This window comes from Sapajus apella, unplaced genomic scaffold, assembly GCF_009761245.1.
Source record: "Sapajus apella isolate SASKATOON/1434 unplaced genomic scaffold, GSC_monkey_1.0 scaffold108, whole genome shotgun sequence".
In the NCBI taxonomy this organism is placed as follows: Eukaryota; Metazoa; Chordata; class Mammalia; order Primates; family Cebidae; genus Sapajus; species Sapajus apella.
Window position 1 is genome coordinate 4,451,926 of NW_022437048.1, and position 25,270 is coordinate 4,477,195.

Sequence of the window (25,270 nt, forward strand, 5' to 3'; positions counted from 1 at the left end):
ACTTGTGTTCGGCAAGCCTCACCACCACAGGCTCACCTGTAAATAAACTTAAAGGGCAGTCTAGGCAGTGCTGAGATGGCCTCAAAGCCAGTGGACTTGTAGATTACATAACATACTGAGACATACATGACAAAGGGAGCGTTTGCACCACCCTTTCCTAAGGGAGGAAAGGGGACATCATATTGTACCTTACAAAGTAAGGGAAGAGAACAAAATTTCTGCCTGGTAATCTAGACAATTTTTTCAGATCTTGTTCAAGACCACCAAGGCAATACCTCTACAAGTCTGCAAGAAACCTGATATTAGTGGGATTGGGGTGCCCCTAGGTGAAGATGTGGCTGCAGTGACCAAAGATTTAGATCACAGCACTCAATTCCCTTATATACTTGGAAAGTCTTTCCATAAAAGACTGATACAAAGAAGCCCAGTCTATGAAGTCCACAATAAAAACCTAACTCTTCAATGTCCAGACGTTGATGAATATCCACAAGTGTGAAGACTATGCAGGAAAACATGACCTCAGCAAATGAACTAAATAGGCAGCAGTAACGAATCCCAGAAAATTGGAGAAAATATTTGCAAACTATACATTTGAACAAGAAATAAATGACCAGAATATAAAAGGAGCTCAAATAACTCTACAGAAAAAGTTCTAATAATCTGATTTAAAAATAGGCAAAATATCTGAACAGGCATTTCTCAAAGGAAGACACACAAATGGCAGGCAGGTATATGAAAAGATGCTCAACATCATTCATCATTAGAGAAAGGCAAATCAAAACTAGAATTAGATATTACCTCAACCCAGTTAAAATGACTTTTATTCAAAAGACAGGCAGTGCTACATGCTGGCAAGGATGTGGAGAAAAGGGAATTTTCCTACCTTGTCAGCAAGAATGTAAATAGTACAAATGGAGAACAGTTTGGAGGGTTCTCAAAAAAAAAAAAAAAAGCTGTCATATGACGATTCTTCCACTCACACTACTCGGTATACACTCTAAAGAAAGGAAATTGGTATATTGAAGAGCTCTGCCTTCTAATGTTTATTTCAACACCATACTCAATAGCCATATCTAGAAGCACCCTGAGTCCATCAATAGATGAATGAAGAAGAAATATTTGGTATACATACACAATTGAGTAGTATGCAGCCATAAAAAAAAGAAATTGAGTCATTTGCAACAACATGGATGGAACTGTAGTTCATCATGTTAAGTGAAATAAGACAGGTTCAGAAAGACACACTTCACATGTGCTCATTTACTTATGAAAGTTAAAAATTAAAACAGTTGAACTAATGGAGACAAAAAGTAGAAGGATGGTTACCAGAAGCCAGAAGGGGTTTTGGGTGGTTAGTGAGTGAAGTATGATGATTAATGGGTACAAAATAATTGTTAGTAAACGCTGGGTCTTATTAATTATTTCTAACACAACAAGGTGACTATAGTGAAAAATAATCGATCACTCTCAGCAAACACAGGAACAGAAAAACAATCACTGCATGTTTTCACTCATAAGTGGGAGCTGAACACTGAGAACACATGGACACAGGGAGAGGAACAACACACACGAGGGTCTGTTGGTGGGGCAAGGAGAGAGAGAGCTAAGAGCTAATGTACAAATAGCTAATTCAGGCAAGGCTTAATACCTAGGTAACAGATTGACAGGTGCAGCAAACCACCTTGGCACACATTTACCTATGTAACAAATATGCATGTTCTGCATATACATCCCAGAACATAAAGAATAATAAAAGAAATAAAATAATAAGAAAAATAAAAAAAATAAGTCTATAGCCATTTAGCACCTAATTTTACCTATTTTAAAGAAATTATCCCAGATGAACATACAAAGATGCCTATACAATGGAATACAGGACAGACATAAAAATGTTACCATTTTAGGACGGGTAGTAATTGTATTGAAAAATGTACTCAATACAGTATATTGTTAAATGGAAAATAGTTATAAAGCAGATTATACAGAATTATTTGCATTTAAAAATATACATATATAACTTTTATTGTGGTGGTTGTTATAGAAATATATACATGTGATAAAAATAACATAGAACTGTATATATGCTTTGTGACAATGTCAATTTCCTGGCTTCTGATGACATAGAACTACATACACTCATTGTACCAACTGCAATTTCCTGGCTTCTGATAGTATATTTTAGTTATGTAAAATATAACCATCAGGTATAACTGGGTGAATTGTATATACAACAATTCTGTTGTTGTTATAACTTCTCATGTATTTATAATTATTTCAAAACAAAAAGTTTTTTCTGTACATATATAGTTTAGAAGTGAGGCAAATAAAACAAACAAGCCCATTCAAAAGTGGGCAAAGGATATGAACAGACACTTTACAAAAGAAGACATACATGAGGCCAACAAACATATGAAAAAATGCTCATCATCACTGGTCATCAGAGAAATGCAAATCAAAACTACATTGAGATACCATCTCACGCCAGTTAGAATGGCGATCATTAAAAAATCTAGAGACAACAGATGCTGGAGAGGATGTGGAGAAATAGGAACACTTTTACGCTGTTGGTGGGAGTGTAGATTAGTTCAACCATTGTGGAAGACAGTGTGGCAATTCCTCGAGGACCTAGACATAGAAATTCCATTTGACCCAGCAATCCCATTACTGGGTATATATCCAAAGGATTATAAATCATCCTACTATAAGGACACGTGCACACGAATGTTCATTGCAGCACTGCTTACAATAGCAAAGACCTGGAAACAACCCAAATGCCCATTGATGATACACTGGACAGGGAAAATGTGGCATATATACACCATGGAATACTATGAAGCCATCAAAAACAATGAGTTTGGGTCCTTTATAGGGACATGGATGAACCTGGAAACCATCATTCTCAGCAAACTGACAGAAGAGCAGAAGATCAAACACCGCATGTTCTCACTCATAGACGGGTGTTGAACAGTGAGAACACATGGACACAGGGAGTGGAGCATTACACACCGGGGTCTGTTGGGGGGCAATAGGGGAGGGACGGTGGGGTGTGGGGAGTTGGGGAGAGATAGCAAGGGGAGAGATGCCAGATGTAGGTGATGGGGAGTAAGGCAGCAAATCACATTGCCACGTGTGTACCTATGCAACAATCTTGCATGTTCTTCACATGTACCCCAAAACCTAAAATGCAATAAAATAAATGGAAAAGAAATGCAAAAACAACACAAAAACAAAAACAAAAAGAGTAAAGTGGCCTAAATTGAAGTAAGATATCTACACTTCGCTTAAAGTGAGAAAATATTGACACCATTAGTCTGTGATGAGTTAGTTATGTGTATTTATGGCAATACCTAATTCACTCACTGAGAAAACTATACAAAAAAAATGTTAAAGTACTATAAATAAATAAAAATACGACTTCAAAATATTTCCTTTGCTGTAGCAAAGGAAAGGAAGAATCAGAACAGAAATGAGATACAGAAAGAACAAATAACATGACAGATATACGTTCTAAGATGCCAATAATGTCTTTATTTATTTATTTATTATTTTTAACTTTTATACTTTTATTTTAGGTCCAGGGGGTATGTGTGCAGATTTGTTGCCTGGGTAATTTGTGTGTCACCGGGGTTTTGTATACAAATAATTTCATCACCCAGGTAGTGAGCATATTACCTGATAGGTAGTTTTTTTGACTTGTATCCTCTGACCACCCTTCACACTCAAGTATAACCTGGTGCCTATTGATCCCATCTTTGTGTCCAAGTGTACTCACAGTTCATCTTCCATGCATAAGTGAGAAAATAGGATATTCGGTTTTCTGCTCTTAAGTTGATTTGCTTAGAATAATGGACTCCAGCTGCATCCATGTGGCTGCAGAAAATATAATTTCCTTTTCTTTATGGTTGTGCAGTATTCCATGGTGTATACACACCACATTTTCTTTATCTGTTCCACCACTAATGGGTATTGTATTAATAAGTTCTTACTCTTCTATAAAGAACTATGTGAGAGTAGATAAGTTATAAAGGAAAGAAGTTTGATTGACTCACAGTTGTGCATTGCTGGAGAAGCCTGAGGAAACTTACAATCATGGCAGAAGGCAAAGGAGAGGCAGACACTGTCTTCACAGGATGGCAGGACGGAGTGAGTGCAAGCAGGGGAAATGCCAGACACTTATAAAACCATCAGATCTTGTGAAAACTCACTGTCATGTGAACATCATCAAATTGCCCCCATGGTCCAGTTACCTCCACCAGTTCCCTCATATGACATATAGGAATTATTACAATTTAAGATGATATTCGAGTGTAAAGACAGAGCCAAACCATATCATCCTGTCCCTGGCCTCTTTCATATCTCATGTCCTCCATTTCACAACACAATTATGCTCTTCCAACAGTCTCCCAAAGTCTTAATTTATTCCAGCATTAACCCAAAAGTCCAAGTCCAAAGTCTCATCTTAGATAAGGCAAGTCCCTTCCACTTATGAACCTGTAAAATTGAAAGTCAGTTAGTTACCAGATACAATGAGGGTATAAGCATTGGGTAGCTACCCCCATTCCAAATGGGAAAAGATGGTCAAAACAAAAGAGGCTAGAGGTCCCATTCAAGTACGAAATCCAGTGGGGCAGTCATTAAACCTTAAAGTTCCAAAATGATCTCCTTTGACTTTTGTCTCACATCTAGGTCAAGCTGATGTAACAGGTAGGCTCCCACACCTTTGGACAATTCTACCCCTGTGGCTATGCAGGGTACAGCCGCTCTCTTACCTGCTTTCACAGCTGGTGTTGAGTGTTTACGGCTTTTCCAAGTGCACAGTGCAAGCTCTCAGTGGATCTACTATCTTGGGGCCTGGGGGATGGTGGCCTCTTGTCACAGCTCCGCTAGGTGATACCCCAGTAGGGATGCTGGGTGGAGGGTCTCCAATCCCACATTTCCCTTCTGTACTGCTCTACCAGAAGTTCTCCAAGAGAGCTCCACCCATGAAGCACACCCCTGCCTGGACAGCCAGGTGTTTCCATAGATGTTTTGACATCTAGGCAGAGATTTCCAAACCTCGATTATTGACTTCTATGTACCTGCAGTCTCAACACCATGCGGAAGCTGCTAAGGCTTGGGGTTGTCACCTTCAGAATCCATGGCCCAAGCTGTACATTGGCCCCCTTTTAGCCACAGTTGTGTGGTCTGGGACATAAGTCACCAAGTCCCTAGGCTGCACATAACAGAGAGGCCCTGGGTCTGGCCCATGAAACCATTTTTTTCTCCTAGATTTCTAGGCCTGTGATGGGAGGGGCTAATGACAGGCCTTGGAGACCTTTACCACATTGTGTAGGTGATTAGCATTTGGCTCGTTGTTACTTATGCAAATTTCTGCAGCCAGGTTGAATTTCTTCCCAGAAAATAGGTTTTTCTTTTCTACTGCATCATCAGCCTGCAAATTTTTCAAACTTTTATGTTCTGCTTTCTGTTGAATGCTTTGCCCCTTAGAAATTTCAAAGTTCCCCTAATCTCTAAGGCAGGGGCAAAATGCTGCCAGTCTCTCTGCTAAAGCATATTAAGATTCCTCTACTCCATCTGAGACCACCTCAGCCTGGACTTCATTGTCCATATCACTATCATCATTTTGGTCAAAACCATTCAATAATTTTCTAGAAATTTGGGAACGTTCCCACATCTTCCAATCTTCTGAGCCCTCCAAGTCTCTAGGAAGTTCCAAACTTTCCCACATTTTTCTGTCATCTTCTGACCCCTTCAAACTGTTCCAACCTCTGCCCACTACCCACTTCCAAAGTCACTTCCAGATTTTCTGGTATGTTTAGTAGTAGTGCCCTACTACCTCAGTACGAATTTACTGTACTAGTTCATTCTCACACTGCTATGAAGAACTGCCTGAGACTGGGTAATTTGTGAAGGAAAGAAGTTTAGTTGACTCACAGTTCCCTATTGCTTTTGAGGCCCCAGGAAACTTATAATCATGGTGGAAAGCAACGGAGAAGCAGTCAGCTTCTTCACAGAGCGGCAGGACAAAGCAAGTTTTAGCAAGGGAAATGCCAGACTCATAAAACCATCAGGTCTTGTGAGAATTCACTTATTGTCGTGAGAACAGCATGGAGGAAACCACCCCAATGATTCAATTACCTCCACCTGGTCCTGCCCTTGACAGGGGATTATTACAACTCAAGGTGAGATTTGGGTATAGACACAGAGCCAAAGCATATTAGGCAACTAGGTTGATTCCTTTGCTATTGTGCACAATCCTATGATGAACATACAAGTACATGTATCTTCTTGGTAGAACAATTTATATTCCTTTAGGTAACTACTCAGTAATGGGATTGCTGGGTTTTATGGTAACACTGTTTTAATTGTCTTATTTTGAAAAGTGTCTATTTATGTCTTTTGCCAGTTTTTAATAGGGTTGTTTTCTGCTCATTGATTTAAGTTCCTTATAATTCTGGATATTAGATCTTTGTCAGAGGCATAGTTTGTAAATATTTTCCCCATTTTCCTATGCAGAAACTACTTAATTTAATTAGGTCCTACTTGAACATTTTGGGTTTTGTTGCAATTGCTTTTAGAGACTTCATCATAAAATCTTTTCCAAGTCCTCCATCCAGATTACCCAGAATGATATTTTCTAAATTTTCTTCTGGATTTTTATAGTTTTCATAAATACATTCAAATATTTAATTAATTTTCAATTAATTTTTGTATATTGCAATAAGAAGGAGTCCAGTTTCAATTTTCTGCATACTAGTAGTCTTCTATCACACCACCACTGATTGAAAAGTTATTTTTTCATTGCTTGTTATTGTTAACTGTGTTGAAGATCAGCAGGTTGTAGGTAGGTGTGCATCTTTATTTCTAGGATCCCTAACCTGTTCCATTGGTATATGTGTCTGTTTCTGTACGAGTACCATGCTGTTTTGGTTACTGCACCCTTGTAGTATAAAGTTGGAGATCGTGATGCCTCTGGCCTTGTTCTCCTGCGTCTCTGAGTCTAGCAATTTTTATAGACCTTAGAGGAGAAGAAGTGCATGGTGATTGGTCCATGAGCTGCCATGGGTGGGCCTGGAAGAAAGCACTACAGGTTCCCACTCCGGTCTACAGGACCAACAGCCCAGCCCCCAGGTTTCAGGCCTGCTCCAGCTTGAAGGTGGGGCTTCAACGGAAGCCCAGCCTCTTCTGTCCAGGAGCCTGTCTACCTCCTACCACCCTTCATAGCGCTCAAGCTGTTACTGCCAAGGGGTGCCTGCAGGCCAGTCTCAAGCTACCCTCAGCAGCCCCTCAACTTCCCTCCTGTGTCCTGGGTGCCTGAATTCTGGAGGGGGCTGAGGTGATGGGGGCTGGTGTGTAAGAGCTGTCCCAAGTGTGCACACATCCAAGTGGGCTGTGACAGCAAGCACCCAGGCTTGGTCCCAACCTTGCTCCGAGATTGGAGGGTGTTATGGGAGCAGGCAGAGGCCAGATAGTGGGAGCAGACACTTCTGAGCCTGTGGGAACAAGGCAGCAACCTTCCTTGGCCTCAAGAGTGCAGAAATGCCTGGGTCAGTAGCCACACATGGGTGGCTGCAGCTGCTTCCAGGAAGGCAGTGCTGTTGTCTGCTCCTGGCCCGCAAAAGCATAGGGAGGCCTGGGTCCACAGCCATGACTTGGGCTATTGCAGCTGTGCCCAGGAGCATGGGGTTTCTGCCTGTTCCCAGCTCCGGCTAGCTCCCTGGGCACCCCACGTCTTATATAATATCTTTTTGGAGTTATCTGGATTCCAGGATTGTAGGGCACCACCCTGGACCCAGCTCTGCCTTGGAACCCCTCTATACCCATCCCTCCTTGCCTAACTATGCTGCTTTCCTATCCGTGGGTGACTCAGCTAGTCTCCATGGCGGTGGCAGGGCAATACCAGGGCAGCAAGCTCTGCGGGAGTCCCAGGGGTGGATTCTAGAAACTGCCAGTCTCCTCTCTGTGTTTTCCCCACATGAGAAGTGCAGCGGCCCCAGCCAATCTTGCACAAAGGAACCCGACAAGCTCAGGGACAGCGCCTCAAGTCCTGGCTCCACCTTTGGCCGGGGCTTGTGGGCTCACGAGACACAGCAGGGAACGTGATTGAGGCCATAGAAGAGGCTCTGGGCCTAGGAGTGAGTCCTGTCCAGCCGAGCAAGAAAGGGTAAGGGTGGCGCATTTGGCTTCTGTAGGTTCACGGGGCACAGGGGTCCCACTGCTACCATTGCTGTTCCTGCAGCCACTCCTGCCGCCACCACCCACGTCTCCCCACTGCAGCTGATGTGATGGCAACAGCCATTCCCGACTGCTGTCGTTGCCATCACTAGGAAGTTGTATTTTTCTGAGAATTCATCCCTTTCCTTCTAGGTGTTCTAGTTTGTATGCATAAAGGTGTTTGTAGCAGTCCCTGAGAGTTCCTTCTATTTTTGTGGTGTTGGTGGTAAGATTACCTTTGTCATTCGTACTTGTGTTTATTTGGATCTTCTCTCTCTCTCTCTCTTTTTTTTTTTTTTTTTTAATAATCTAGCTAGTGTTATATCTTGTTTATTCTTTCAAAAAACAAACTTTTTTTGTTGACTTTTTGTATGGATTTTCACATCTCAATTTCATTCAGTTCTGCTCTGATTTTCGTTATTTCTTTTCTTCTGCTACTTTTGGTGTTAGTTTGCTCTCATTTGCCTAGTTCCTCTGGGTGCAATGTTAAGTTGTTAATGTGAGACCTTTCTAACTTTTTCATATAGGTATTTAGCACTATAAACTTTCTTCTTAGTACTGTTTTAGCTGTGTCTCAAAAATTCTGATATGTTGCATCTTTGTATCTCTGTTTGCATTTGTTTCAAAGACTTTTAAAAAAACTTCCTGCCTTAATTTCATTATTTATCCTTTTCAAGGGCTGTCATTTAAATTCCATGTAATTGTATGATTTTGATAGATCTTTTTGGCATTAATTTATATTTCTATTGTGCTGTAGCCCAAGAGTGTGGCTGGTATGATTTCAGTTTTGTATTTATTGAGAATTGCTTTATGGCTGAGTGAAGCATGTGGTCAATTACATAATACGTGCCATGCGAAGATGAGAAGAATGTATATTCTGCAGTTTGGTAGATGTCTGTTAGGTGCATTTAGTCAAGTGTCGAGTTTAAGTCCTGAATATCTTGCCTTGATGATCTGTCTGACACTATCATTGGGGTGCTAAACCCTTTCACTAATATTATATGGTTATGTAAGTATTTTTGTAGGTCTGTAAGAGCTTGTTTTATGAATCTAGGTGCTCTAAAGTTGGGTGCATATGTATTTAGAATAGTTACATCTTCTTGATGACTAGAACCTTTTTTCATTGTATAATACTCTTCTTTGTCCTATTCGATGGTTGGTTTAAAGTCTCTTTTGTCTGAAATAAGACTAGCAACTCCTGCTTTTTTTGTTCTCTGTTTGTTTATTATATATTTCTCCATTCCTTTACTTTGAGACTGTGGATGTTGCTGAATGTGAGATGAGTCTCTTGAAGTTTGAAGGTAGTAGACTTGGGTCTTGCTTCTTTACCCAACTTGCCATTTTGTCCCTTTTAAATTTCTCATTTAGCCCATTTACATTCCAGATCAAAATACATATGTCAAGATTTATCCTGTAATTGTGCTGTTAGATGGTTATTATGTAAACCTGATTGTGTAATTGATTTATACTATCAATGTTCTGTGTATTTTGGTATGTTTTTGTGGTGGCTGGTTTGTCTTTTGTTTCCATGTTTAGTACTTCCTTAAGGGCCTCTAGGAAGACAAGTCTGCTGAGAATGGATTCCTTTAGTATCTCCTTTTCTGAAAAGGATTTCATTTGTTAATCACCTTTGAAGCAGTTTGACTGGATATGAAATTCTTGGTTGGAATTTCCTTTTTTCAGGAATACAGAATACAGGTCCCCAGTCTCTTCTGACTTGTAAGATTTCTGCTGAATAGTTCACTGTTAACCTGGTACAGTTCCCTTTGTATATGACCTGCCCCTTTCCCTAGCTGTCTTTAAGATTCCTTACTCACATTGAACTTGGAGACCTTCTTTCATTCTCTATTTTAAGAATTGTTGTCTTATATAATATTTTTTTGAGGTTCTCTGAATTTCCTGAATTTGCATGTTGACTTCTCTAGCAAGGTTGAGAGTTTTTATTGACAATATCCTCCAATATGTTTTCCAAGTTAATTGAACTCTCTATCTCTTTTAGGAATTGCAATGAATCACAGGTTTGGTGTCTATAGAATCCCATATTTCTTGGAGGTTTTGTTCATTTTTTTTAATTCTTTTTTTTATTTTGTCTGCCTGCATTGATTCAAAGCAACAGTCTTCCATCTCTGATACTCTTTTCTCAGCTTAGTCTATTCTATTATTAATGTTTCCCATTGTATTACGAAATTTCTTTAGTGAATTTTTTTATTTGCAGAAGTTCAGTTTTGTTCTTTCTTATTGTCTATGTTGTCTTTCTACTCTTGGTCAGCTTTACTGTTTTCCTTGGATTGGGTTTCAACCTTCTCCTGTATTTCATTTAGTTTCCTTGCCATCTAGATTCTGAATTCTATGTCTGTCATTTTAACAATTTCAATCTGGTTAAGAACCATTGCTGGTGAGCTAGTTAAGTCATTTTCAGGCAAGAAGACACTCTGGCTTTTAAAGCTGCCAGAATTCTTGAGCTGTTTGTTTCTCGTCTGTGTCAACTAATGTTTCTTTAATCTTTGAAATTACTTTTTAAAAATTTTTTGGATGGTGCTTTTTGCTTTTATATTCTTTATTGTCCTTGAGGTTTTGACGGTAGTGTAAATTTGGGTTTATTAGATTGTTTTCCTTTTTGGATGCTTTTGGGGGACCAAGGCTTAATTCAGCACTCCAAGGATAAGGGCTCTGTCTCTGGGAAACTAGAACAAGACCTGTGGCTTTGTTCTGTGTCCCCTGTGGTCAAATATCTGCTCTGTCAGAGGTGCTGATGTGTTTCCAGTCTACTAGCAACAACATTCCAATCAAGGTTTCTGGTAAAAGAGCTTCATTGGAGCAGTGGAGTCAACATGGGAGAATGTAATCCAACAGGGCAGCAGGGGGCCAGAGGCACATGTGTAGTGATGGGGCAACCATGGGTGTGCACTTGCTCACAGGGTAGCAGGGGTAGGCTTCAGTTTACTGTGCACTGATGGGAGAAGCTGAAGGTGGATCTGTTCCAGCAGGGATACATATGCAAAAGTGAAAAACTGGAAGTAGGGAGCTGCTAGCTGAAGAACTATGACAGCCACTGCTGGCAAGAGCTTTGGCAGGGGAGCTGAGGCTGTACACTTAGCGAGTGTGGCTGCACAGGGACCCTAGTAGAGGCTGGCACAGAGAGTAGTGGTCAGATCAGACTGGCCCAGGCCCATGCGCTATACAGGCCTGATTTCTCCAGATCTGTGAGCTAACAAAAGCTAAAGCCACCTAAAGAAATATGGAGCCTTGAGGGATGGGCACCTATGGCCGTGCTCCACTGCAGCTATTCCTGCGCCAAACTCTCTGGGCTCCACACAGAGTAGAGTACTGTCTCTGCCAATTCTCTGGGAAGTTCTCCCTGCCAACTAAAATGTCTCTAGGTATCACGGAGTCTCCTTCAGCTAGGATCCTGGTGGTCCATGGTAAGAGTGGGCCACTCCATGCCTGTTTTACTCGTTCCTTTTCTATGAGCTGTGCAGGGCCAGGAATGAGTTACAGTGCTCAGCAACCCTGTGCAGGATTCCTAGATTCCTCACCCTTTAGCTGTGGGGTCTGCATCCTCCCTCTATTCACTCTTAATGCCTTTTATCCAAAGATCTGTTTGGAGTTTGCCAGTCTGCTTGATATTCTGGTCTTTTTTAGTGTAAGAAGCTCTTCCAGAATTCATATGGTCAAACAAATTGGCTCTACCCTCTAACTACTTTAAATTTATATAATATACACACATGAATCCAAAGACAAAAATTGGCAGAGTGTATAAAAACGGAACTCAGCCATATGCTGTCCAAAAGACACATTTCAAACAAAATGACAATGATACATTGAGTATAAAAGAATAGAAAAGAAATATGTAATGCAAGCATTAATCAGTAAAAACTAGGAGTGGCTATATTAATACAAGACAAATAGACTTTAGTTCAAAAAAATTGCAAGGCACATTATATAATGATAACACTACTAATCTGTTAAGAAGACAAAGCAATTCTGAATTCCAAACAGCAAAGGACAGAACTTCAAAATACATGAAACGAAAGCCAATAAAGCTGAAATAGGAATAGACAAACAATAGTTACAGTTGAGCATGTTTACAATCCACCCTCAGGCAATTGATAGAACTGCTAGAAAGAAAACAAGAAAGGACATAAAAGAACGGAACAACCTTATTGCTCAAGAGGATGTAATAAAAATACAGAGAATACATTCACCTACAAAGAAGAATACACAGCCTGCTCAAGTGCTCATGAAACATTTACCAAGATAGAACGAGATGAACCATAAGAAATGTGAAAGAATTGCAATGATGTAGAGTATGGTCTTTGGCTAAAATGGAATAAAACTAGAGATCAGTAGAAAAAGGAAAACAAAATTCCTCACACACTTAGAAATTAAATCATACCCTTCAAAGTCTTGCAATAAATGAGAAAATTTCAAATAAAATGAAAATATGCCTAGCAATTGAAATTGCTAGCATGACATCAATTGAAAGCATGACATATCAAAATTTTTGGGGTGCAACTAAAGCTGTACTGAGGAAAGGCATTTACAAAACTAATGTTTATTTTAGAAAAGAGTAAGGAAACAAATCAATAATCTCAGTTCCTACTTAAAGAGATTAGAAAAAGGAGAGTAAAAAAACCCAAAGCAAGTAGTTGGAGAGAAACAATAGAGATAAAAAGTGGAAATCTATGAAACTAAAGACAGATAAACAACAGAAATAACTGAAAAAAATAAATAACTATCTTTAAAAATCAATAAAGTTAATACACTTATGGCAAGACTGACAAAGGCAAGAGAGAGAAGGCACAAATAAAAGATCAGGAGCAAAATGGGGTATCAGAACAAATCCTGCAGCCATTAAAATAATAATGAGTATAATGAACAACTTTTAATTCATAAAGTCAACAACTTAAAAAATTTCTCACACATCATTAATTGTCAAAAGTCAGATAAGAAAAAACACATAACCTACATAGCACTATAAAGAAACAGAATTTGAGACTGGTAGGATGGCTCATGCCTGTAATCCCAGCACTTTGGGAGGCCGAGGTGGGTGGATCACCTGAGGTCAGGAGTTTGAGATCAGCTTGGCCAACATGGTGAAACCGGATCTCCACTAAAAATACAAAAAATTAGCCAGGTGTAGTGGTGCGTGCCTGTAGTCCCAGCCACCTGGGAGGCTGAGACACAAGAATCGCTTGAACCCGGGAGGTGGAGGTTGGAGTGAGCTGAAATCACACCACACCACTGCACTCCAGCCTGGGCAACAGAGTGAGACTCTGTTTCAAAAAAAAAAAAAAAAAAAAACAGAAAGAAAGAAAAGAAATAGAATTTGAAATATACAATTTCCCCAAAAGTAGATAAGCAGGAACAAATGTTTTTCCAAAGAATTTTACCAAATCTTCAAATAAGGACTAATGTCTTTAAGTTCTGTTTTTACAGAAGGCCTGAAGATCTAGGGAGAGTTGGGGGAATAAAAGTAGCAATATTTTGCTGAGATTTGGATTCTATTGCTGCTCAAGTTTGGAACACTTGAGTATATAAATTCAGACTAAAACTTAATTTGCAATTGAAGTATTTCAATGTAGCTCAGTTTTCCTGGTCACAAATAAATGACACTTGAAGATTTATGTACAATGTGAATGGGTATAGATTGTTGCAAGTATTTGGTTAAAAATATATATATCTAAAAATTAACTCTGTGAGTGGGTAAAGGGATAGGGCCACAGTGGAAAACTGATTTGGAGTCTGGAGTATACCTTGCAGTTGTTCTCCCAGAAAGACTTAGGAAGAAGATCAGTCGGTAGATGTGTTTTCACAATCCGGGGTGATGGATTCTTCTGTAATTCTTCTACACCTGAGAAATTTTAGTTAAGTATATAGATATATTAGAGTTTCCAGGGAGATTACATTTCCTTATTTCCTTCTTTTGCCAACCAGTTTTTTGTTTTGTTTTGTTTTTCCTGAGATGAAGTCTCGTTCTGTCACCAGGTTGGAATGAAATGGTGCAATTTCTGCTCACTGCAACCTCTGCCTCCTGGGTTCAAGCGATTATCCTGCCCCAGCCTCCTGAGTAGCTGGGACTATAGGCTTGTAGTCCCGGCTAAGTTTTCTTTTTTTAATTTTTAGTAGAGATGGGGTTTCACCATGTTTGCCAGGATGGTCTTTATCTCTTGACTTCATGATCCACACACCTTGACCTCCCAAAGTGCTGGCATTATAGGCGTGAGCCACAGTGCCTGGCCGCCAACCAGTTTTTCAATATATTTTTGAGCATTATACAATGCAGCTAAATTCTGAACCAATCACAGGGATTTCACCACATTCCTTGAGGCAGTACTGTGTAACATTGAAGAGTACACATTCTGAGGTTAACACCCAGAGCTCAAATGCTGACTCTTTCACTTAAGCATTGTGAGACACTTTGAAAGTATTTCAAAATCTCTGTACTTCACTTTCCCTGTCTCCACAATGAGAAACAATAATACTCCTTTTAATAATTTGGAGTTTTATTGTACCTGTGCATTGCTATAAATGACTTTTTAAATGTTTTCTGCATGCCAAAGAGATATCAATAATTAGTAAGTCTAAAATTGGCTGTTGTGTTTTATCAGGTAGTATAGCATAGATGATGTTAATTTTGTATATATTATCACCTGTGGTATCTATATTTTCATTATATTGTATATGTGTCATATGTCTCTCCATATATAGATACACAGTAAAAATGTGTAATCTTTAGAGGTTACCTTAACTCTCTAAAGTCACACAACAAATACGTGGTAGAACTTGGTTTCAGATTAAGGTCTTAAGATAGATGATACATGAACTTCTCATGCATTCTTTTTTGTTTTACAGTATTACTTATACACAGTCTAAACTCTAGAATACCTGATAATCTTACATATTTTTCCCATCTCTGAATACAAAAGCAAACTCACACAAAATTGCGTCTGGCTCACTCATTGAAAAGAATACTTCGTTTTAAATATTTGAAATAATTCACTGCATATGCTAAGAAGTCATTCGGCCTATTACAACATTTTTCTTTTAATGTTCTATATAACCTACTTTGGTTTAATAGTTTATTTACTTATTTGTTTGTTTGCTCTGTGTTCCGATGTCCCTTCCCCAACCTCACTCCTAAACACACACTAAAATGGAGATTTCAAAAGAGCAGAAATGTAACTTTTTTGTTCATGAACAAACGTCTATAGAGAACAGTGAATAGCACATAGTCAGTACGCAAAAGATCTATTTAATGTCAGTAGAGACAGGTTTGGCAGACAGGAAATTTAAAAATGTGAAAATCCCAGTTAAATTTGCATTACCAGATAAATAACAGGTTGTTTTTATCATAAATATTTCTTAAAACATTTGGAAAGTACTTATGCTTAATAAAATGGTTATTTATCTGAACTTCAAATTAATTAATTGTCACATATTTTATTTGCAAACATAAATTACTGTAAGCATATATTACTATACAACTCCACCAGGGATTTTATTATGCTTCTACTGATCTAGCAGCTACAGTCCCTTTACCCAGCATATATAAATGAGAAATTGTAATCTTCCACAACTTGTTATTACTTAATGCCCACAGCATAATTTAGATCTGTTTCTCTTAAGAAGTTTTGCTCACATCTGTTGTTCCTTGTTCCCCATTCAGCTTCCCTGAAAGATTTCTCAATTTCCCCTGTTTTGCAATCATTTTGCCAAGAGTCTTTTAAATGAACTCTTTATATCTATAAGTATGAGTATTAGGAATGTATAAAGATAACACAATTTTTCACATTCAGGCTCTAGAGTAGATTTAAATGCTGAAGTTTACCCTTGTCTACCTGCTAGACTTCAACTATTCACTGTCAGGCAATGTGACACAGCCTCCCTCTGTATTCCCAATCCTGCCTCCGATCTGTTATCCCTGACTACCACATCTTAGATTACTTTGGTTCTGTCATTTTTCATTTCATACTTTCTATGGCTCTGAAGTCTTACCTCACTCTTAAACTCATTAGGGTTCCTTGCCTTCAGCATAATCCCTCAGTTCCAGGCTTTCTGAGGATAGACATGTTTAAGAACATCAAACTCCCATCATAACCATTTGCTTTAGGAATCTTTGCAGTTTGCATTTTAATTCCTTGACATATGTAAGAGTAACAGGTTTGTGAGAGTAGCAGATTAGCTTTTAAGTAAAAAATGTTGAGTATTTATACGTGAATTTTAAGTTGAAATCTTGCTAACTTTCTATTTTTCTTTTTAAAATATTGTTAGAGACAGAGTCTTTCTCTGTTGCTCAGATTGGAGTACAGTGGTAGAATCACTGCTAAGTTTCTGTGTAGTTTTGGAACATTTAAAGTGACTAGGATTTGCTGTATTTATGAACTTAATTTATTAAAGTATAAGTACTTGGAAAGGTTTGTCTTGGTCAGATAATTGAAGTACTCAAGGAAATGAAATATACCAATTATATAAATGCCACTTAAGTGTTTAAAGGAGCTTAATTAAATTTAACTTGGTTTGAATATTAAACTCCTTTTGTTATATAAGTAAAATAATAATATTTATAAGTTGAACTTGATGGCTTAGGAAAGAACTGGGATTTTAGATTTGTAACTTTGAAAAATTGAATGTATTTCTTAAACAAAACAAAACAAAAAAAGATTGGCATTTGCTCTCTGATTTCTGGCAATCACCTAGAAGGACGGACACCCTGTCGGTTGATCTTTCTCTGACTATGGAAGTAACTAGTTGAGTCAGCCTGCTGAGGGGCTCCTCCACTACAGGAGAGGATTTGGATATTTCTCTTTCTATTGATATACAGGTCTATCACCATCCTACTATTTATTTTTATCCGATGATTCCAACAACATTTGAGAGTCGAGCTTCACTTCTTGAATACTCCTCTCATTTACCTACAGAACACCATACTCTCATTTCCTCCTTTTTTTTTTTTTAAGTTTCCTTTGCTAACTCCTCTTTCTCTACCAATCATCTTCATGTTGATGTTTTTTCACAGCTCAGTCCTGCTCTTCTTATATTGCTCCACAGGCATTCCCTGGGCAATCACATTGATTCCAATGTCCAATTATGCTGAGCATTGCCTAATAAACATCTTTTAACAAATACCATCATTTTAATGTATTAAATTTTTAACTGATTATAATATCCAATGGCATTTCAAAGTTAACATTTCACAACTGAATTATTAATAACCCTACACCCAAATGTGTTCCTCTCCATGTACTTTTCCTTGCAAGCAAATGGTTCCACAGTCTTCTTGCTTGATGGAAATAAAACAGTAAGAGTCATTCCTAATTCTTACATTTCCTTCATATTTCTTTTACAGTCCATGAACAAGTCAAAAATATATCTTCTCTAGCATCCTCAATTCCACCTCCACAAAGCAACCTGTGGAGCCTTTGTATTTAAAACAACAAAAAACAACAAATACTCTAAACTTTTTCTTTGCCTAAAACCCTTCAATGTCTTCCTCAATGTTCTTAGGATAAAATGAGAAAATATTTTAAGAATTACAAGTCCTACATGATCCATCCTAGCCTAATTTCCAATTGCTTCGCATCCCAATTTTTCCTTCTTTCATGGATCTTTATAGTCCCTGGACTACATCAGGATCTTCCTGGAATAAGTTTTCCAGGACTATTTCCTAGAATATTCTTTCCCCAAGTGTGTACAACTCTTTAATCTCAATTTGGAGTAGATACCCCTTATTAAATGAAGTTTAAACTAAAGCTGTCTTTTTATACATTTTAAGTTTGGCTTCAAGGTTTCTCTATATGTAGTGAACTGTAACCTAACTGGATGTGTAAACAGATTCTAATCTACTCTTGTGTTAATCACCAAGTATCAGTCAAAGGTGGCCAACTCTTCAAATTGTGTTCAAATAAGTCAAACACTAAGCAGTAACTAAGCCAGTTGTTTCTATAGCTCACTTCTGTTTTCTGTGTGTTACATTTCTTCTTTCCATAAACCCTGTGGCTTTTCTGGAATCTCTGAGGCTATTTTGGCTGAAGAGGCTGACCAATTTGTGAATTGTCCTTTGCTCAATTAAACTCTGTTAAATTTAATTTGTCTAAGTTTTTTTCCTTTATAGCCATTTAAAGTAAATTTTCCTATTGTTCACTTCCATAGAAGCCTATTCTTTGGCTATGTAAGGCTAATAACATTGATATATTATTTACTTTTTAACATTACAATATTACTGTAAGCTCCCTGTGATACCACATATAATTTCTAATTATTGTATATCTATACCATAGCACAGTGAATAATCTTTACAAGCAATCCATAAATATTTATGAAAGAAAAATTAATAGTATTAGTGAATTCTATGTTTTAAGAAGAGTTGCTACTTCCTTATTTATTAATTATAACAATGTCCTAAATTAGGAACTAATCTGACAAATTCTTCCCAACAAAATTCAGTAAGACATAAAGAATATTATTTATTTTATTAACCAAATATTCAGTTGTTTTCTACAGTAAGACTCTTTCATCTTTGCATGTTTTGTATCTTTGCAGGTATCATACCTGAATATGCAACAGACAAAAATAAAGTTTTTTCAGATTCCTCAGTTTTATATTGTTTATCAGCTTCCATTTTATGTTACCAAATCTACTCCAGTTTCAGTCAAAGTCACACATACAATAATGCATATGATGTGTAAATAATCTTACAAAATTATAATTCCAAGAGGTTTAAATTTACCTGATGTTCTTACTCCAGAGAGAGACATTTCCAACATTGGAACTTTTTTGTTAATAACGTCTCGCTTACATTTTTCAATATCGCCATCATTAAGAATCATGTCTACAATTTCACTAACCCAAGTATTACCTGCGGCAAAAGGCAATATTTAAAAAAATCATTACCCTAATTGCACAGGAGAGGGGGAAGTATCTATTGGAAACACTACCATCTTAACACATACTATTAAAGACTTAACTCCCCTTTCTATGCCCCAAATGCCAATTTTAATATACTAAAAGTAGATGGCTTCACTAAATGAATATTAAATTTACGTAGAATGGTAATAATTTTATGGAGAAGTTGATTTCCAGGAAACAAAAATTGCAGTCAGACTTGAATTTATCAGGCCACAGAACTCACCTGATTTAGGATAAGAGGCTATCACAATGTCATCTGGCCTGCTACGAAACTGTTCAATCCTTTCCCAGTTGCTCACAAAAGCACAGGGCATGGGACAACCATGAACCAACTTCAGATCTTTCCGCAGAACATCTTCTGGTGAAAGCATTTTAATACCAGATTTTACAAATATATAATAGATTGACAGCCTTTCTGGAGAAATATAGAGGACAAAATCAGAATCTGAGTCACTAATGTTGCTCTTAACACACTGCAATTTGTTACAAAGTAAAATTGGCCTTTAACATTCTGGGTACATGGATTTCTAAGTACAAAAGGCATATTATGTGGGCATTAGGCTGCAGTAGATTGCAAGAGCCACAGCTGGTTCGGTGACAAGTAGGACAAAGGTCTCTAGTGGAAGCTTTAGAAACAAATGAAACTGCATCTCTCACTTTGAATTAAAAAGCATGTTTCACAGAAATATGCCAAAAACAATCTAACAATCTGGACTTAAGGTAAAATAAATCCATTGCTCACTATTAACACTTCAGCTATACCTCAGTTTTCCGTACAGAAAATCTGCTCTGTCATTCTGACCTTTGATCTTTAGTTCGTAATTCACCTACTTTCTTCGTCTGCTTGTAATTTCTTTCTTTATCACTCATTTGGAGCAAGTGAATTATAATGTTCCTAGGTGTGGTTATTTTCATTTATGTGTGTGTGTGTGTGTGCAGCTGTTGAGAGCCTTCTTGGTGTGGGTACTTTGAATCCTCATGAGGTGGATGAGGACATCACATGGCAAGGGGCTGGGCATGCTATTCAGATCTCTTCTTCCTCTTCTTAAAAAGCTACCAGACCCACTCCCATAATAACTCTCATGACTCAACCTGCCTCATCACTCAATCACCTCTTAAAGGCCCCATCTCCCAATACAACAACTTTGGGGATTAAATTCCAACATAAGTTTTGGAGAGGAAAAATATTCAAACCATAATACATTAATGAATACCCTATGTGAGCAAGGGAAGTACACTTCAGTTTCATCCTATCATTGACTAAAATTCTGGATCAAACTAAATCATTCCATTCTTTATTGAGAGTTACTTCAATTCAATGTTACAAGAAAAAATTTTTTGTATAATCTTTAATTAATAAGTATTTTAATCAAAGTACTAATAATACTAACATACACACTCTCTTTCTTGCTCTGTTTCTCGGTCTTTGTCATATATGCATGTGTTCAAAGGCAGTCAGACAGGAGGAATTCCTCTTTACTTCTAGGAGAGTCACGCTTTTGGTTCTATTCAGGCCCTCAACTGATTGCATGAGGCCCATTCACATAAGGGAAGGCAATCTGCTTTACTCAGTCTACCAATTCAAAATTTAATCTCATCTAAACACACACACACACACACACACACACACACACACAGACACACACACACACACACACACAGAGTAATGTTTGATCAAATATCTGGGTTCCCTGTGGCCCCATCAATTGGACACGTAAAATTAGTACCTCAAAGAGCTATTATTTATTTTTTACACTTCATTTCCGCTGAACTTTGTAAGTAAAATCATAGCCTTGCTTTTAATACATTTTTTTTATTTTACAACACTTTTATTTTATTTTACAACTTATAGATTCCTTCATAATCGATTGTTCCATTTATTTCTGAAGATCTGTTGATTTAATAACATAGAAAATGTATGCTATTATATAGAGAAAATTTGAACTAATTGCAGTATAAATTGCATATCTTAACTGAAATTGTATCACTTCAAGTAAAATAACTTTAAACTTTAAAGATTGCCAATTAGAGGTTCTTAACTGATTAAGTATATTTTATGGTAAATATTTTTAAGTAATTTGTGATTCTAAAATTTTTCAAAGGAGTTTAAAAAGGTAATTTATTAAGCTCTCAAGAGTCACTTTCTTAATGAGACCCACAAACAAAAATTACTAATTTAATAGCTAGCCACAACTTAAAGTAGTTTACCTAATGTTAATTGGTATAGAAAGAGATATGATTTTGACTAGGAAAAACCTGCTAATATAACAGCCTTGTATTTCAAAGCCAACTCCTCCACCACCACTACCTCTATCTACACACACACACAGAAATCTAGGAGGGAGAAATTTTGGTAGATTTTTTTTTTCATTTTATATTGTAAGACATTTATTACATACCATATTTTACATGTTATCATTCATGTAATGATATTTTTTACACAAAAATGCTGTCATTTTGGTTTCCAGTAAAAGTCATTATTCAACAATATGTTTGTCTCAAAACATATAGCATCTTATGCTACAAATAGAGTGAAAATGAAGAAAAAATACTTGAGGTTTTCATTTTCCTTCTGCTTACTGAGTGATGAAGTTGTAAGCCTCAGAAACATGGAACAGAGGATAGTAATGGAGAAGTAGTCTCAAAATAGATTAGACACAAGTTTAGAGCATGCAAGACCCTGAGACAAGGATGACAACTGAGTGATTGGAGCGTTTTAGGAAAATTATATTAAATATTTATCTTCTATATGCTTCTCCATTATCCTCCATTCCCAGCAAAATATCAGGTAGTCTTTGCAATCCTTTGTTAGCAAAGAGACTGAGTCTCATAGAAAATATTTTCCAGCATGAAATATTATGTGTTGTTGGAAGCTCAAGAAAGGAAAAATTAATATGGATGGTCAAGAAGTCAGCAGAAGCAGGAAGCTGAAAGAAGAGAAAGTAAATCTGTAAGTAGTATACTTGGGATGAAGTTGGCATTGAATACATTGAATGAAGGAATGGATGAACAATGAGACTTCCACTTCTCACTGAGAATCTTCTAGTATGTTGAGAATAGTACACATTTCCAGTTTGGATATAAAGGAATGAGTGTCCACAGAATTCAACATAGTACATTCAGATATTAAACTTGATTTTCATATAATCAATGAAATAGCTCTTTCTGAAACATTTTATTTTGTTAATTTCTCAACAAATTGTTTCTTTCCAATTTATCTAAAGGAAATATCAATTGCACACCTCATTTCAACAGTTGTATATTACGAATTAATTGCGGAAAAAAAAGTCTGTATTCATTAGTTCCAGAATGTAATGTTTAGAGGCAGTATAACTTTACTTATCCACTCATACGATGTGTGCATGTTACGCAAAAGTGAATGAATATTGGAGAAGCAGGTACCCTTTCATGTAGATAAATTGATTCCCCTTATAGCAGGTAGTTTATATTATACATTTATAGCATAATTTCTGGCTCCATTTCATGTCTTAGTTCATCCTTTGCCTTTTCTTCATTTTTTACTTAAATTTATTTTAAATTTATAAATATTCAATTTATTTATTCATAAACAATTTATATTAATTGAATTAACTTGATTACTTAAATAATTTAATTTAATAATTAATGATTAATTGATAATTAATGATCAGTTTATTTATCTTATTTTAATTTGTACTAGTCTTTCACATGTATAAAATTGATTCACAATTTCTATTTAAATTACAGTCCATGTACAAGCCCCATGTGCTGTTGGACTTATCTGATAGCTTGTTAAAAATGTACAATCTCAGCCTTCAACCCAGAACCAGAACCTACAGTTTAGTAAGATCCTCAACTAATTTGTTGGCTCTTAAAACTTGAGCAAATGACATTAAATCACCTTTAATTATCTAATGGTACAGTGTATGTAAATGATTTATCAAGATGAATTCAGTGTCTTTTAAAACAAATTGTATCGATCGTGCCTCATGTATATGATCTCTAGACATTACCTACCCTGAAAAGATAAGTCCTACATTTTTTGCATAAGATTAGGAAACAAATCTTCAGAGTGCCTGCTCAAAGAAACACAGACAAGGAGTGGCAACCCAGGAATGGACCTTAGTTTGCCCAGCTCTGCTCATGTGGTCATACTGAAAATTTACTCTAGGCCCAATCTAGAGTCAAAAATGTCCATCACTTATCTCATCCAAACAAGAATGTTGACAAGTTGTAAGGGATTTTTGTTCTGACAATGAAAATCCCCTGTGAAAAAAAGGCCAGGCTCTTCATGGTGTAAAAATGTTGCCGGAGAAAGATGGAATGAGTAAGAAGATGAAAATAAGGCAACTGATTGTGAATATATGCTAGTCACCTCTGGGAAATGGGTGTGACCTATTCAGGAAGGTACAAGGTATTAGGCATGAAATAGCATTACCTCAGCATGACCAGTGGATAATAATGAGTTCTGAATTATATGAGGAGAAGGATATGGGGGGAGGACTAGAAGATGTAAAATAATAAAGTTAAACTAGATGTGCTGAAAGATAATTTATGAATGACGTTTACTTTAAAATCTAAAAATCAGTTCATAAAACATTTTAAACCCTATCGGAAAGGAACTGGCAATTTAATGTAGTTGTAAATTATAGTCTACATGGGATCTCAAGACTGCCTATTTAAGATGAGCCATAGACTGAAAATTAAAATGTCTAAAATTGGCTTTAAGGAATATTAATGGAACAAAAGCAAAAATTAAAAAAGAATGCCTGTTTTAGAAGAAATTGAGTCATTTAACATTAAGACTATTTTTCTTTCAATTAGAAAAAATGATTTCTTCCATTTGTCATACCCTGACAAAGTTTAGCTCTATCTGGTACACATCAAATCCAGCTACTTAAATAAATATAGTAAATGACATATTTTATATTTTGGAATGCACGTTAAAGGTGTGTGTGTATGTGCATATGTGTGCATGCGTGCACATGAGTGGGACTGGATGAAAGATGTGAGCAGAGAAACGAAAACTTGAAAAGGATTTCTATTTCCTTAAGTGGCTTACAGTTTGATAAGACCTTCATTCCTGGCACGCTTCAGAAGAGTTCCATTAAATCTAGAAAAATAAAATTGAACATTGAGAGTTTGAGAGATTTTAGACAGCATAAACAACAGAGTTTCGTATAAGAAAATTGGAATTACGCAAAAGACTTTCTAATTATAAAATATGTTCAAAACAGAAATTGTTCTAAGGAACACAATACTCTGTGGGGGCTATGACAAAACTTCAAGGAAAGGAATTAATAAAAAGCAAATTTTACCTCACAATTTAATCCCTTTGTTCAGTTTTCACTTTCAGCCGGTGAAGTTGCTGTAGAGTAACCCTGGGAAGCAGTGGTGGTTCCAGCAGGGAATGGTGAGCCCAGGAAGGCTCACTCCTGTCACCCGAAAAATAAACAAGTTCAAAGTTTGATCTGAACGTAGCAATCACTGACTACTTTACAAGCAGCTAAGATACAAAAAGTTTAAACTACCCACACCCACAATCACACACACACATACACACAGGAGGCAAGCTCCACTGTTTCAACAGCTAACAAAGCCAGGAAGCCAGGAAATGGATCAGGGTGGTGGCCTTAAGTCAGCACAGGCACAGATTGTCTAGATTTTAAGCTCTCTGCAAGCTTCAAAGGGTCTGAGAAATGAAGAGGGAAAGAACGTGAAGGGTTAGTGGATCAAAATTGTTGCTTCTCTATAACTCATAAGAATGTTTTCTAATAATTTTGGCCATAACAAAAATAAAAATTGTGTGTGTGTGTGTGTGTGTGTGTGTGTGTGTGTGTGTGTATGTGTGTGTGTATTTGTCAGTGCATGTTTCCATCTGGAAGAAACATGAGTTTCCAACATCATTAAAGATCAAATATATTAAAGATGAAACTATTAATTACTTTGGCAGCAGAAACAAAAACACTCTAATCATTTCCACAACTCTTGGCTTTTTCTTCTTTTGGTATGCAAAATGACATAAACAAAAAGCAAGTGGAAATCAATCCATTCGTTAAGAGCACTCATCTCAAACTTCTACACAACTACAACAGCCAAGCTCCTGCCCCTGTAGCTATACCTATGTAGGCCTGGGAAAGTCAGGAAGACCAGAGGAAAACTGGCAAAT

General features: G+C 37.1%; 1 protein-coding gene across 4 annotated transcripts in view; it reads right to left on the reverse strand.

Annotated features, from left to right (window-relative positions):
- SULT1B1 (sulfotransferase family 1B member 1) overlaps nucleotides 1–24,673 on the reverse strand; it is a 35,658-nt gene extending 10,985 nt beyond the window's left edge. Inside the window, exons 1-4 of one of the 4 annotated variants that reach the window (XM_032259319.1) lie at nucleotides 24,420–24,673; nucleotides 19,346–19,537; nucleotides 18,944–19,072; nucleotides 13,971–14,068 (exon numbers count right to left, since the gene is read on the reverse strand). In XM_032259319.1, the coding sequence (XP_032115210.1) occupies nucleotides 13,971–14,068; nucleotides 18,944–19,072; nucleotides 19,346–19,493 (375 nt within the window). In that variant the 5' untranslated portion in view covers nucleotides 19,494–19,537; nucleotides 24,420–24,673. Of the gene's footprint in view, nucleotides 1–13,970; nucleotides 14,069–18,943; nucleotides 19,073–19,345; nucleotides 20,471–21,521; nucleotides 21,721–24,419 lie in introns of those variants that run through there. The other 3 variants (XM_032259322.1, XM_032259321.1, XM_032259320.1) reach the window with 3 other exon arrangements.
- Nucleotides 24,674–25,270: the final 597 nt, after the last annotated feature.